At 42.9% G+C, this 13,785-nt stretch overlaps 1 protein-coding gene across 4 annotated transcripts in view; it reads left to right on the top strand.

Moving 5' to 3' along the window:
- ETV6 (ETS variant transcription factor 6) overlaps positions 1-13,785 on the top strand; it is a 126,399-nt gene that overhangs the window by 83,441 nt on the left and 29,173 nt on the right. For all 4 annotated transcript variants that reach the window (XM_086885349.1, XM_086885348.1, XM_086885347.1 and 1 more), the window contains 2 exons: positions 10,225-10,389; positions 13,314-13,448. In XM_086885349.1, coding sequence (XP_086741475.1) covers positions 10,326-10,389; positions 13,314-13,448 — 199 coding nt within the window. In that variant the 5' untranslated portion in view covers positions 10,225-10,325. The remainder of the gene's footprint in view (positions 1-10,224; positions 10,390-13,313; positions 13,449-13,785) is intronic.

Here is a 13,785-nt window from a genome sequence, read left to right as displayed (position 1 = left end):
CAATTCTCAAGCTGTAGCAAAGATAATCATGATAATTTATCATCTGATAATGAGAGAGCACACACTTAATTCGTTCTCATTATCAATGTATTTCAAGCACAAGTACCTCAGTACAAGAGGCTGTTCTGAACACAAGTTGCACTGGAAGGTTAAAGGGCCCCATGGAAATGGAATGCAGTTACTTCTCCTGAATGTGTGATGTATTGAAGTGAAGTTTGGAGTCCATCTCAGTGGCTTCCTTGTCCCCTGAATATTGAAAAGGACCCCTTTTCAAAGGTATCTAGGGCTGTTGTTTGAAGCACTTCACCTTTCTCTAAGACAGCAGTTTATTCTTGGAGAAATGACTGACAGTTTGTAAGAGCTGTAGGGATTTGGTTCATTAAGGAACCATCAAGAAATGAAGCTAAATCAGGAGTTTTTAATCATGTCAGAACTCCAGTTTGCAGCATCTTGGGAGCAAGAGATGCCTGCAGCATGCTAAGAGTGGGCTTTTACCTCCAAAAATGTGGTTCAGAACTAAGTACACTGTGCAGTGTCCAAAATTATAATTTGTACAGTTTCCACCAGTAATTTAATATTTAATGTCACCTGAAGGCAGGTCTTTGCATAAGGCACAGAAGAACTCACGTACTGGTGTATTGAAGCAGGCTGTCATAGCCCTCCTGCATTTGGACTGAGAATGCAGGCAGAGAATGCCTGCATGAGCAAGACATCCAAAAGTAAAATCAGTAAAAGTATGACATACTTCTGCTACATGCTGGTGGTAATTTTTTTTCTGTGGTGATTTGCTTAATGGTTACAGGCAAAGTAAGCCATGGTTCTGTAAGTAAAGCCAAAATCTGCTTTTACAGTAGCAGTCTAAGTGCAGCTGCAGCTCATGAGCCTTGTAGCCCCAGTGCAGAGGAAGCCAACAGATGACATCTTGCTGTTACGGCATAGACTGTTCTGCAGTGGAGCTGGCCTCACGTTCCCTGGAAACAGCCTGGAAAACATGCTCTTTGTGTACACACTTCCCCCCTCCCCAGCTCTTACAGTCACAGTTGAGTTAAGAAGCAAAGTCCCAGCCAAAATTCCTCAAGGGAAAGGGACCCAACTTCTTCAGGATGTGAGCCTCTGAGAACAAAATCTCCCTGGGAGAAAAAGGCAGTTTCTTAATGCGAAGGATTATAATGTTGTTTGTGGTGTTTTGTTGATATGTGAAACTGATATTTCAAAACTTTCCACTTGATTCAGCTGTACAAAAAGAAATTTCTGACCCCTCTCTTGCAAAACTGTAAGATCTCTCTAAATTTGCATCCACCAGAAGATCAAGTTGGCATAGCTGATGGTAGGTTAAAGTGATAAATTGCTGAAAGGAACCCTCTTAATTTTAGGCAGTTGTATTTATTGCAGCTAGCAACTATTTCTTCAGTTTTTCATATCTTTCAGCATTGTCGGTCAGGTACCTAAACCTGGAGATTCCAGTTTGGTTACCAGCATTACTGCTACATACTGTAAGCATGGTAATAATCTGAGCACTCTGCTCCACTATACAGCAATTAGGTAGCAGGCAAAAGACTTAAGTAAAACCATATGTAGGTCAAGACTACCAAGATAAATTTATTTCTGATTACTTACAAATCTTCAACCCCTCAGCCAGAGATCAAGGCCATACTATGTAAAAAAAAAGAAACATGTATTGACAGTTCATTCTAATATGGGGTTGGGTTGTTTACCTTAAAATTACTGTTGCCAGGATGCATCAAGTAATTGATACGAGAAGTGGGAAGGTAAAGTAGGTGTAAAGGATGTAAAGATGCTCTGCATATGTCCAGTTGTAAAGAGGAGCAGAATGAAGTTCTTGGATTTGATCCCTCAGTGTATGGGCAGCCATCCATTGCCTTTTTGCCTCACATCTATAAAATCTACAAAATCTAATTTGTCTGCAGTTGAAAGGCACTGTGTAGTGTAAATGTGCAAAGTGTTACTAATTATCAGCAATGGCCATAGCTGGTGCAGAAAAATGTAAAGAATGCTTTTTAGACCTGGAATTTTGACCTGGATTAAAATTTGTTTGAAACAATAAAGAGTTGCTGAGAAGAAAATGAAAGTTTTTATAATCCCTTCACTTCTGCTGGCAAAACTGTTTGCTTCTGGCAGCATCATCTCTTGAGCTAGCTACCCTGTGACTTAGTCAGGGCTCAGCTGCTCTTGTTTAGGATGTAGTTTTTGCACATACAAGGAAAAAACCAAGAGAAGACATTTCTTTCAGCTCCTTTTGGAAGGGAACAGTAGGAAAGCAATGTCTGCTGCATGGACAACAGCCAAAAATTGGTTGAGAAGAAGTCAGGAGTAGATTAAGACTGTAACTGGGAGCAGATCCAAGCCAGCATATCCTTCCTCCCTGTCCCACTGCCACTGCTGGTGTTGCACTGGCTGCTGTGGCAGGAGTGCCGTGGTGTGGCAGCCGTGGGAGCGGCTGCTGGTGGCCAGGCAGTGTTGTGCTGTCCATGGCTCGCTGACCCCTGCTACACTCTGGCCTTCTCTGTACATGCTGCTCAAATGGAAGAAGCCAGCCTTCACCCTGCCTTGGAAGGACCGCTCTTGTCAGGTTTCTAGGAAGGTTTTGCAAACAACATGAAAGGAAGCTAGAGCCGTCTGTGGAGTTCTTGAAAGCTCTTGGATGTGGCCCATGGAACAAGTGCCTAGAAAACCCACTGGTCTTTTCATCACCTCTGTGGTTGCTCACTTCTTGGGTAGCTTTGCCCTTTCAGAACCTCAAATCCAACTTCAGCACACAAATTGGCACCATTATCTAGGCTGGTTTGTCCTGGCCTGGGTGAATTTTGTTTCAGGCCACAAACTGTCTGTCAGCAGCAGGCAGGCTGCTCCAGCATTGTAATATTTTCTGTTTCTGACTAATCCCAAAGTGGGGCAGCTCACAGAGGACATCCTAATATCCGTTTATTCTATAGGTTTGCTCTGGATGATGCAGTGGAAAAAGAAGGGAGACCTGTGGCTGCTTTGGGTCAAATATTTGGATCTCAGTTATAAGAAACTGGCCACTGGGTTGCACTAGAAGCTTTAATCTGACATCAGGTAGAACTCCAAGGACTTCAGGAATTCGGCAGCAGTGTTCAGGGACTTTTCTGACTTGCTGGGGCCAGGGGTCTTAGCTGAGTAATTTTGTCTGAGTTACTTCATTTACTAACTTGTCCCTACATAGAAAAGGGGTTGGGCATAAAGTGAGAAAGAATATATTCTTCATTTTGAATTCTGTAGTGTGGTGTCAAATTTTGTGGGGCTTTTGTACCGGTGACTTCATCTGCCATTGTTAATCAGTGAGCTGTCTCAACCCAGCAAGCTAATTTAGAGTCCTGCTTGCACATTTGATCAGCAAATGCAAACCATGTGTAATGTCAGCAGGTCAAGCAAGGTGATGGAACATAGGATTTTCACCTCAGTTCCAGAAAGGACCATAGTTGCTTCCAGGAAGCTGAGCTTGGCACAGGGTGTGGGCAATTGAAAAGATTTATTTCCCTGTATGAGAGCTCATTCTAATCGAGAATTTTCCAATCAATATGTTTCTTACAGACTTTCCAAAGGCTGCATTAGGAAAGCAATTTTATTTATTTTATGGCCCTGAGGGATTTGAATGTGTCAGCTTCCCAGGGTCTCTGTATAGACAGTGAAAGGAGAAGGGCTGGGTCACAGGGCACCACACCAGCAAAATCATCATAGCAGAAACCCATGGCAGAGCTTCACTGGGTTGGTTTCTGCAAATGTCTGCACACATAGAGGCCCCAGAGCAGGCACTGTGCATGTAGCATTACCTACTCTTGTGCTCTACCTCTAATACCCTGTTCAACAGGACTCCAGGAAAAATAAGCCTGTGCCTTTTATTTCAGATTACAACTGAAAAAGCTGTTTTGCCCACTTTCCCCAGCAGTGTAGGAGATTTCCCAAGGCCTTGTCATTCTGATTACAGGCACTTTCAGACCTTCTTAAAGAATGTGCAAGCCTCGCTTGTGGTTTCTTTTCCTGCCACAACTCCTCTGTTCTTATCCAATCATGTTTTCCTCAACAAGACCTGTAAAAAGGGCATTTTTATCCACTGCCATGCATTTCCTTCATACCAGTTTGTACTCACCTCCCAAATAATTATCTCTGAGGATTAGCCAAGATTAACCTTTTCTTCATTTTCTACCTTTGCTTATCTCTGGGCCTGGAAAGTGCAGAGCCAGCTCTCTACTATAGGATGAGGCAATACCTGCAACCCAGCAGCAGTGAATAGCCACTGCTTCTCCACTGCCTGGGTCAAGGGGCACCTGCTGGAAAGAGCAAATGGTCAGGCACATCAGTGCACACAGACTTCTGTCCCCTGCCTGTAACAGCAAGTGCACAGACCACCAGTAGTACAGGATTTACCTGTGGCAGGGCTACATCTTCCACATGCATGCTAACCAGAACAGTACCTGAGGGCATTTGTTTGCACTCTCCATCTGCATGGGAATAGCTAGGCATGCCACAGATTTCTGTCATCTCTGAGGAACTGGAAAGACTTCCTGAGAAAGCAAGATCTTTATTTACCCTTCCTGCCTTGACCTTCCACAGCAGTGATAGTTCTGAAGAACTGCCGAGCACCCTGTGGGTGCTGGGTACTTTGGGGAAGTCACTTGGGTTAAGAGATGGATGCAGCAGTCCCAGCAGAGAGAGCACAGAATTGCTGCCTCAGGGAGACCTCAGTGCCTCAGTTTGGAAAGCTCTTCAGCATGATCCCACACTGGTGTTGAGCTCAGCAGTGCCCTTCTGGGGAGCAGGATGGTGGTGGTTCTGTCAAGTCCAAGCATGATACCAGAACAAGGCCCCTGGTCTGCAGCAGCAGTCAGTGACTCCAAACAGGGAACCAGAGAGCAGCACACACAGCCCCATGGCAATGTTGAACTGGCATTATTTGAAGCATCTGTGCAGCATTTTGAGCTTTCAAGCATTTTGGATGTTAACTGGCAAAGCCTAATGACACCTCTTCTCATTTTGGTAGTCCAGCATTCCAAACAAAGATGTGAGACAGGAAGGGACTTTAAAAAGTTGCTCCAGCAGAGCCTGAGAGAAAGATTTCAATCTAATAATAAACTTTTCTTCCAGACTGTGTTGCCTTTATAAAGAAATCAAGACTAAAACACAACCTCATCCACCTCTTTCTTGACATACACCATCATATGCAGAAGCATATATTATGCTTTACAACTAATAAGAAAAGTTTTTGTTAATAACAAAGAAAGGAAGCATCAGTTCCTAAAGAGTTACTTGGTAGGAAACATATAAGTGTTCTGAACTTCTCCAGCATCATTTTCCCACTAAAGACTCACAGTAGCTACAGACATGAGCTGGCTTCCCTCATGTTGCCAGTGATGATGCATCTGTCCTTGGATGTTTGGGAACCAACTGCTGATTTGCATGCACTCACCCCTTTGCTGTTTGCCCAACCATGCTAAGTAGTTTTTGGCGTGGGAGTGTGAACAATTCTGTCTGCCCTTCAGAAAGCAGGAATAAATGGGAGGTCTGTCTTTACCCCCTTCTCACATCATCATCCTGCCTGCCAGGCAGCCAGGAGGGAGGATGGAGAGCTTAACTGAACTGGAATAAAAAGTTAGGCGAAACTTACTATGAATGCTGTTTTCCATGTGCGTGCTGTCCTGTGGCTGTGCCCTCATCTTGAAACTAAAGCAGAACAGCAGCTCTTGTTGGTGCTGTGCATCACATTTTGCATTGGCTTTGTGTCCTCAGATTGCTCCAAAATGAGTCAAGGTGAAAACAGCCTGTGGTACCCTATACTTCACATTTTAGGTGTTATCTGTTGCATACACTGAACATAGCAACTCATACTGTAAAATGCATACTCTGTCTTCCAAACCAGAGAAGGGGTTGCTGAGTGCAAGTGCTTTGCAAGATTCAGGGTTGGCTACATCTGTTCAAAAAACAAAGTTGTAGCCCCCCCAGAAGTCTGTGGTCAGGTAAAAAAATTGCTGGCTGTGTAGTTCTAAGTGCAAACGTTATACTGCCTGAGCAGACCACTCTGTTTTTCCAACCTCAAAGCCATGCTGAGGGACTCTTTGTCAGAAGTGAACTCTTCAGAGACCATCTACTACCTAAACTGTTCAGCAGACCAGTACATTGCTGTTTGTGCCCATGTCTGTTGGTGTTTAACAGGTTTACTGGCTACTTCAAAGTGTAAATTACCCCATCACTCCCTCTCCATTGTACTTTGCTGCTTGAGAATAGAAAGGAACGAAGATTGGATTTCTTTTGCACTCAGGATGGTTACCAGCCTATGCCCTACAGTGTGAGAATTGATCCTACTCATCATTTATAAGGTAGCCAGAGTAACAGGTGTTAGAAACAGGACTCAGGTGAGGAGTATGCTGCAGAAGTAGACACTCTATTAAGACACCAATGCATCAGCCTGCAGTGCTAGAAAGATGAGCACAGATTTTGTTCCCTGTTTAATGCATATAAAGCTATCAGTTTATAAACATGTCAATAAATTACTGTATTTTACTCTGCTGGAGCTGTGCTTGGAAACTGACAGAACATAGAGAATACACTGGAACTTCACAGAGCCAGATTTTGAGGGTTTGCACGGCTTTGTCTAATCTGCTTTCAGCTATTGAGTTCAAGAAGTTTTTGTTGTTTCATTTTTTCACTACACAGATAGGGAGACCATGATGGGGAATACTTGCCAGATTTCAACCAGAGGAGCAAAGGCAGAGATGGGAGCAGAGCCTGGTCTGACTCTTAGGTCAGAATTCACCCTGGGAAGTCCATGGCCACCAAGAGGGTAGGCTGGGAGAAAGGCAGCATCCCCCATGTCTGATCTGCACCTAGTAAAAGCAGGAAAACCTTCACGCTGATTTCAGCAGTTGGTTCAGCAGGCAAGACTCTGCCCTCATTTTGCAACACAGCTCTTGTTTTCCTCACTTTATTCTGCTTGGTAAATACCTTTGTCAGTTGAAGACAGTGCTGTTAGCTTCTGCAGAGAATAAAACCAGAGAGATAAAAAGAGCCCATTTTCCTCCACTGTGGGCATGACAATAAAAGAAGATGGAGAGAGGAAAATAAGTAACAGCACCCAAAGAAGAAAAATAGTATAAGTGGAATTAGATTTTCTTTCATGGACAGTACAGGAAAGCATTTTCATGACCTACTGATAGCAATGTACACTGTGCTGTAAAATCTCTTCAGCTGCAAACCGACCATCTCATGACCTTGTTTTTACAAAACCAGCTACTTCTTCTTAAGAAGGGTCAAAGAAGGTGGCATTCAAGTTTAGTAGATGCTGTCCTGCTCATCAAAGAATTATTTTTTGAATGACAGTTTCTGAAGCACTTTCAGCAACACTGCTGTGCACCTCTAGAAAAGCCTCCTGGGTCTGAACTGGTTCAGCCTCACAAAACAAATGGGCATGTGGTGGGGGCATGTTTTTTTGAGAAACTGACTTCCCAGGAAAGCAGCAGGGAAGGGAGGGAGGGAGGGAGGGAAGTGAGAGAATAAGAAATCCATCTAGGGAAAAGCAGTTTACTTATTTTATGGTACCTTATGTTTTCCAAACATAATGTAAGGATTTTAATTGTGGGATCACCCCAGGGGTAAAGTGATGTAGCAAATCTACCTCACTCAGTTTAGCCATAGCCAAACTGAATTAGAGTGGCTGCTTGCTGATTCTCAGTAATTTCAAGCCAAGTGGTCCTAGGTCATATTACTTTGGGGCTTTTCTCACAAGTTTCAGAGGTGCTGCTGAAACCCAGCAGAGACCTCATTTGTAGTGTGAAGTGTTGGGTCTGTTTCAGAGCTGTCAGCACAGCTCATGGGGCTTGTCTCAGTCTCTGTATCTTATCTGTTTTGGGTCTAGCACTGATCAATCTAAAGCTCTCTTTGGACACGGTACTTTTGTAGTAGTTGAACAGAAGGCAAAAATTCCCTTCAGGTGGGAAATGTCGATCTGTATTTGTACAGGGAGTGATTTATTTATTACATTGTTATTTTTAAGGGAGCACACACCTCATGTGAATTTATCGTACAATTCTGTCCTTGTCAGCCTGATTTTCACAGTGATGTTTTCTTTTGTTTCATGCCTCATCAGACAAAATGCACGTCAGAAGGCCAGTTAGATTTCTACACAACAGTTCTCCTTTGGGCAATTTATTACTTGCTTGGCATGGCAAAGAGGAAGGCAAAGGGAGTCACACATGAGCATTTTAAGCACTTCTCAGATGGTCTTGTAAAACCCTTTCATATGTTGTGGTCTGCCTGCATCATATCTCACCTTTCTTTTAGCTACAGCAACAGCCTGGGGTCTGGAGTGTATTTTCTGAAGGAATAGCCCTTTATTCAGCAAAAGATGAACCTCACTGGCATTTTAGATGACAGTTTCCATGTCTGTGAGCAAATCTACACCTCAATCCAGTCCCTTCAAAAAAAAAGGTCCTACAGAAAACTTTGACCTCAATAAGTAGACTCTAATTCACAGGGGGAAGAAAAATTACTTCATAAATAATTAAGAGCTACTACTTGTTTCTATAGTACAATTGTATGCTACAGCTGAAAACCAATGGAAATTCTTGTTATGGCCATGCAGAATCCCTTTCTTAGGTCAGCTCTGACCCTTTCTCAGGCACAATCTCAATTCCTCTTCTGACAGAGATTCAGTTCTGTATGTAGCTGTGGCTCTGGGACTTTACAAAGCTGTTGTCTGGGAATCTGGCAAAGCAGCAGAATGCAATTCACTTCATGTTACCTCTTGCTAAAACAGAAATAAAAGGGTTGCCTATCTGTTAAAGAAGTAAAAACCAAACCAAAACAAGAGTGGTACAACTCTCACAGCCTTCTTTTAGTGCTTGGTAGGAGGAGGGTAATCAGGTCTCAGAGAATGGTGTGCCAGGAAGGAAATTTCTTCCCATGTGCAGCATACAATCAGCCAGGTGCAATACAAGGAAGGGAGGTTCATCTTCCTCCAAAGCATAAGGTACTGGCTCCTGCCAGAGGCTGTGTAGCAGCGGTCTGATCAGATATGGCAAATTTTATGTTCCTATGCACAGTGGGTAAGCTTTATAGCAAGTCAAACAATGAGTCATCTCACGAGGGGGAAAGGAAAATAAAGCTTTTATTGCCCATTGGATTGGAGATAATCTCTCTACTTGGGTATAAACAGCTCTTCACCATGCTGCCTTCTCGTCAGGGGAAGGAAGCTATTTTAAATTTGTGTGTAGAACAGATACTGAACTGTCATACCTCCCAAACTTCTCTGCCTGGGCCCAATGAAGGTAGCAGGCAAAATGTCTTTGATGGTAGTGTGGTTGGGCCTCTGTGAGTAAACACAATAACCTAGGCTGTATAAGCTGTATGAGCTGGCTGGCAGAAAGGGAGTGCCAGATTCTCCTTGGCATTTTGGAAAATCTGTCCTCAAACCAAATATCCCTACTATTTTATTAAAAATGCTATACCCTTTTACATGGACCTGGTTACACTGATAATTTTGATTGCTATACAGGAAACACGGGCTAAAGCAGTGCCAAAGGTGGCACAATATTGGGTCTGGCTTTTCTCTCCAGTGTGAGAATGGCACCTGCTCACATAATGGCACCTGGAGGATGTGTGGGCCTGTCTGAATACACCTCTCTCAATAATACATGTTCTGCAATCACACTGTTACAGGAGCTGTGTTTAAGCAACCCTTCCTTACAGACCCCATCTCAGCCACCTAGAGAAGCCATGGCTCTCTTGGATTTGACAGCTTTTCATTATTCTTGATCTTGATATTTTCATTATTCTTGAATGTTCAAGGGGTGTGAAGAGAGAGCACACCTCTCTTCCATGAAAGGATACACACCAAGGATGGATGGAACCCGGGACTTTGCCTGCTGCCTGTTTCGCGCATCAGAAGGAGCACATGGAGGAAAATCCTTTTGCACAGTGGAAACCTGGACTGAAACAGTGTCCTGTGAGCTTTCTTCAGGATGCTGAGGCAGTTCTCACTTCTCAGTATGTCACAGATAAACCAAAGTGCCAAAGTATTTCGCAGTCCAGTGCTTAGAGTAATCCTGCACAAACATGAGATTCCTCTCCCACAGTTTCCTGAGACTTTGTATGTTATGCTGTGGGGAGAAGGGGGAGATTCAGTAATGTCTGCCTGTGTTCCCATGCCTTGTATCAATTTGGTAACAGAACTGTGGTCTTTTTCTGGCACAGGTTTGCAGCCGGTTTACTGGAGCAGGGAAGATGTGGCCCAGTGGCTCCGGTGGGCAGAGAAGGAGTTTTCCTTGAGGCCCATTGAGAGCAACACCTTTGAGATGAACGGCAAAGCTCTGCTGCTCCTGACCAAAGAGGACTTTCGATACAGGTCCCCTCATTCAGGTGAGAATTATTTACAAAAGCTGCTATTGGAAAGAGAGAGGAAGCTGCAGTAAAAGCTGAAGAGGGTCAGAGGAGGAATGGTTACCTTTGCTGGGGTGGACTGGGAGAGGGAGGGTAAAGGGAGGACAGAAACACTTGTATGAGGCAAGGACAAAAAGGACAGAGAGGGAGGGAAATCCTGATACACCTGAGTTGTAGGCATATTTGAATGCAAATTCAAACCCAAACATCCAACCTGTTTATAGTTAAAACTCCCTGCAGAGAACCCAGAAAGCAGGCTGCTCTGACAGCATTTTGTGACTTCCAGCTCTTCCCTGTAAAGGCTTATCTGTTCACAGACCCAACTACAGCAGCAAGTTAATCAAGTGCTCCAGCCTCTTTAAGCAGCCCATATTAGCATTTTACATCCCAGTTGTCTTGGCTGAGGTGCTGCTAAAAGTGACTGTAAAACTCCTTCCTTGGGGACTTTGCCTCTAACAGCCACTGTGGGATTTGCTTTTCTTTACCCTATTCTCACATGTGCTGGAGTCCAGTCCTCAGCACAGACAGGTGTGTACATCAGTCTGCCTATTGCTCAGATTATGTCTTCATTTATTCACAAAGGAGATTTAGAAATGTGTGTGTTGCCTGCCTATATTTGTATCCTCTGTGGTCTGTCTGCTCCAGTTTTACACTCAAAGTAAGCCTGTGCCCTCCTTTGTCAAGGGTGTTTAACTAAATCTAAGTTGTGAGCTTCGTTTTTTGTGACCACATGAGGTATTCCTGCTAAATAAAAAGGCTTGCACTTCAATCACTATAGGTGATCAAAGAGCTTGGACCAAGTGGTGACAGAATTGCTGTGAGGAGGCTTCCAGTGCAAGGCTCACATGGTGCAGGAGTACAGCTGGTGCTGCTGAGATCCAGCTGATAATCAAGCTGTGGGTCTAATTCTGCATCAACCTGCTTGGCCACTCTCCACAAGCATCCTCCTGCAGAATCATCTGCCTCACAAACTGTTGCTTATGTTCAGTGTGTATAAAGTTTTTAAAGAATGTGCTTTAAATCCAGGACTAATTTAGTATGGAAGATCACTGTAATACATTAGTGAGAACTAATACCTAGAAATGTCTTTCTTTTTTTTTTTTTTTTCTTTTTTTTTTTTTCTTTTTAAATACTGGTACAGCACTTGGAGTGTAGAAATTAGCCCTGCTAGAAGCAAAAGGAGTATTGAAAGCAAGGACTGCAAAGGACACCTTTATGTATGTTGTCTACTCCCCTTCCTGCCTGCAAATTATGCTCCTATTTTTCCCCTTGTATGCTGTGAGGACAGTTGAAATAAGCAGGATTAAAAATGTTTCTAGGCTGGAAATAGAGTGTTCCTAGAGAAGAGTCTCTGACTTGCAAAGACTCACTTTATTCAGAAGGTTAAGCTGAATTTGGAACAAAATAACCTAGCTAAAGGCTTCCTCCCTTGCATTTTGTCTCTTCCTTCCTTCCAGGTATTCCCCACTGATAATAAACCTTGTGGAGGATATCTGAGTCAGTCCCTAAAAATTTAGATAACTGTACGTAAAGGGTCATTGCCTCAGCATTTCCCAGAATTAACTGTACATGAAATTTAAGAACTGTGAAATAATGTTTGCCACAGAGGCATTAAGTTTTTCCAGACTGAAGCCACACAAAAGCTGTACCATTTCCCCTCACGGTTAAAGCAGGAGAAGGGCATCCACTCCCACAGTCTTGCCAAGAAGGGAGCTGACAGCCCCACAGCTGTTCTGTTCAGGGCTGCCCAGGGAAGTGAGGCAGCAGAGGAGGGAGGGAATACAAAATGTTTTTCACCATCTTAACATTGCTGCATCTGGGTGATGCAGAAGTCTCAGCTATTTCATTAGGTAAAAAAAAAAAAAAAATGCAGACAGCTTTATGGATCTTTTCACTAGTCTGTCTGGCCAATCAAAAGAGGTACAAATTTCCTACCTTATTGCTCGGAGTGTTTCAGCACTAGTTATTTATGATTATGCTACTGTTGTGTTCAGTGATGGAAATTATGTGGTAAAATCACTTTTTTAGACTTTCATGTGACTGGGTGCTCAAGACTTCATTTTTAATTAGCTTTTCAGGTATTGCAATCACCTTTTAAAAATGCCCTAAAGTCACTGCTGAGACAGTAAAAGCAGCCTAGATGTTAAAAATAAAGGAAGCTGAACTATGGAAAGCATTATGGCTTTAACTGTTTCACAACAAGAAATGCAAGTTGCCCACAAATTAGAATACCCGCAGTTTATAGAGATGAGGAATAAATGGTGCAAAAGCTTACAGTCTCATAGAAAGAACTACTAAAAAAACCCCATGTTTGAGAAAACTCTCCCAGAAAGTCTAAGGTTTCCTAAGTGAAACTTCACTAACTTCCTTTTCAGATAATATGTAATTGTTGCAACCTGTTCCTCTGTAATATGAGCAGTGACAAGCAAAAGAGCAGGCAGAATGAAAAGTCAGAAGACTTGCTATCCTGTGATGTACAATTTCACTTTGAAATGTGCAGCCAGTTACACCAGACCAAATGCATAAGTACCTTACATGTTTCATGTAGGTGTTGGAATAAGGTCATCCATACAAGATGTAATTTATAAAAGGCACAAAATAAGCAGTTCGTCCACTGGTCTCCTGGATATTGTGGTGTTAGGTTCCATTAAGGAAAGATACAACAATTATAGTGCCAGGGAATGTCGTTCTGTTTTGTCAGTCACATTCAGAGGTGTGATGTGCCTTTTTTTCCTTTCAGAGGAGAACTTTGCATACAGGTGGAATGCAGGATTTTACTGCTAGCATTTTTGGGTCTGAAAATAGCACCCAGGAGCCATGAATTCCTGCATCAGATGGCTAAATGAGCCTTCTCATCAGTTATGTACATTTTCATTTCCTTTTTCCTGCTGTTTGTCTTCCAGGTGATGTTTTGTATGAACTCCTTCAGCATATCCTGAAGCAAAGGAAAGCTCGTATGCTCTTCACACCTTTCTTCCACCCTGGGAACTCTATACATGCTCAGCCAGAGGTCATATTGCACCAGAATCATGATGAAGGTAACTGTTTCATTCGTAGAGGAGCTGCCATTACAGAGGCTAGTAGGAATTATGTCATTTTCTTGCTCCAAAGTTACTTAAATAAAACTGTTCTCCTACCTTTGTCTCCATAGCTTTGGAACAGTCAAATGGTCTAGTGAGTCAACAAGCCTTTCTCCATTTATCTTCTATTATTTTGTTCTGTTTCCAAAGCATCTATAAAAGCTATGTCAGATACAGATTAAAAAGCAGAACATTTTATTGACACTATTGATTCATTTTCCTTACACCCAGTTAGGTAGACAAAGTTGCTTCGTGGAGTTTTAGTATCCTGGAGATGCAGCTAAATGCAGTTGTT

Source organism: Cyanistes caeruleus, chromosome 4 (genome assembly GCF_971803275.1).
Source record: "Cyanistes caeruleus chromosome 4, bCyaCae1.hap1.1, whole genome shotgun sequence".
Lineage (NCBI taxonomy): Eukaryota > Metazoa > Chordata > Aves > Passeriformes > Paridae > Cyanistes > Cyanistes caeruleus.
The sequence above is the reverse complement of the archived record's forward strand: the minus strand, read 5'-3'. Positions and strand labels throughout refer to the sequence as shown.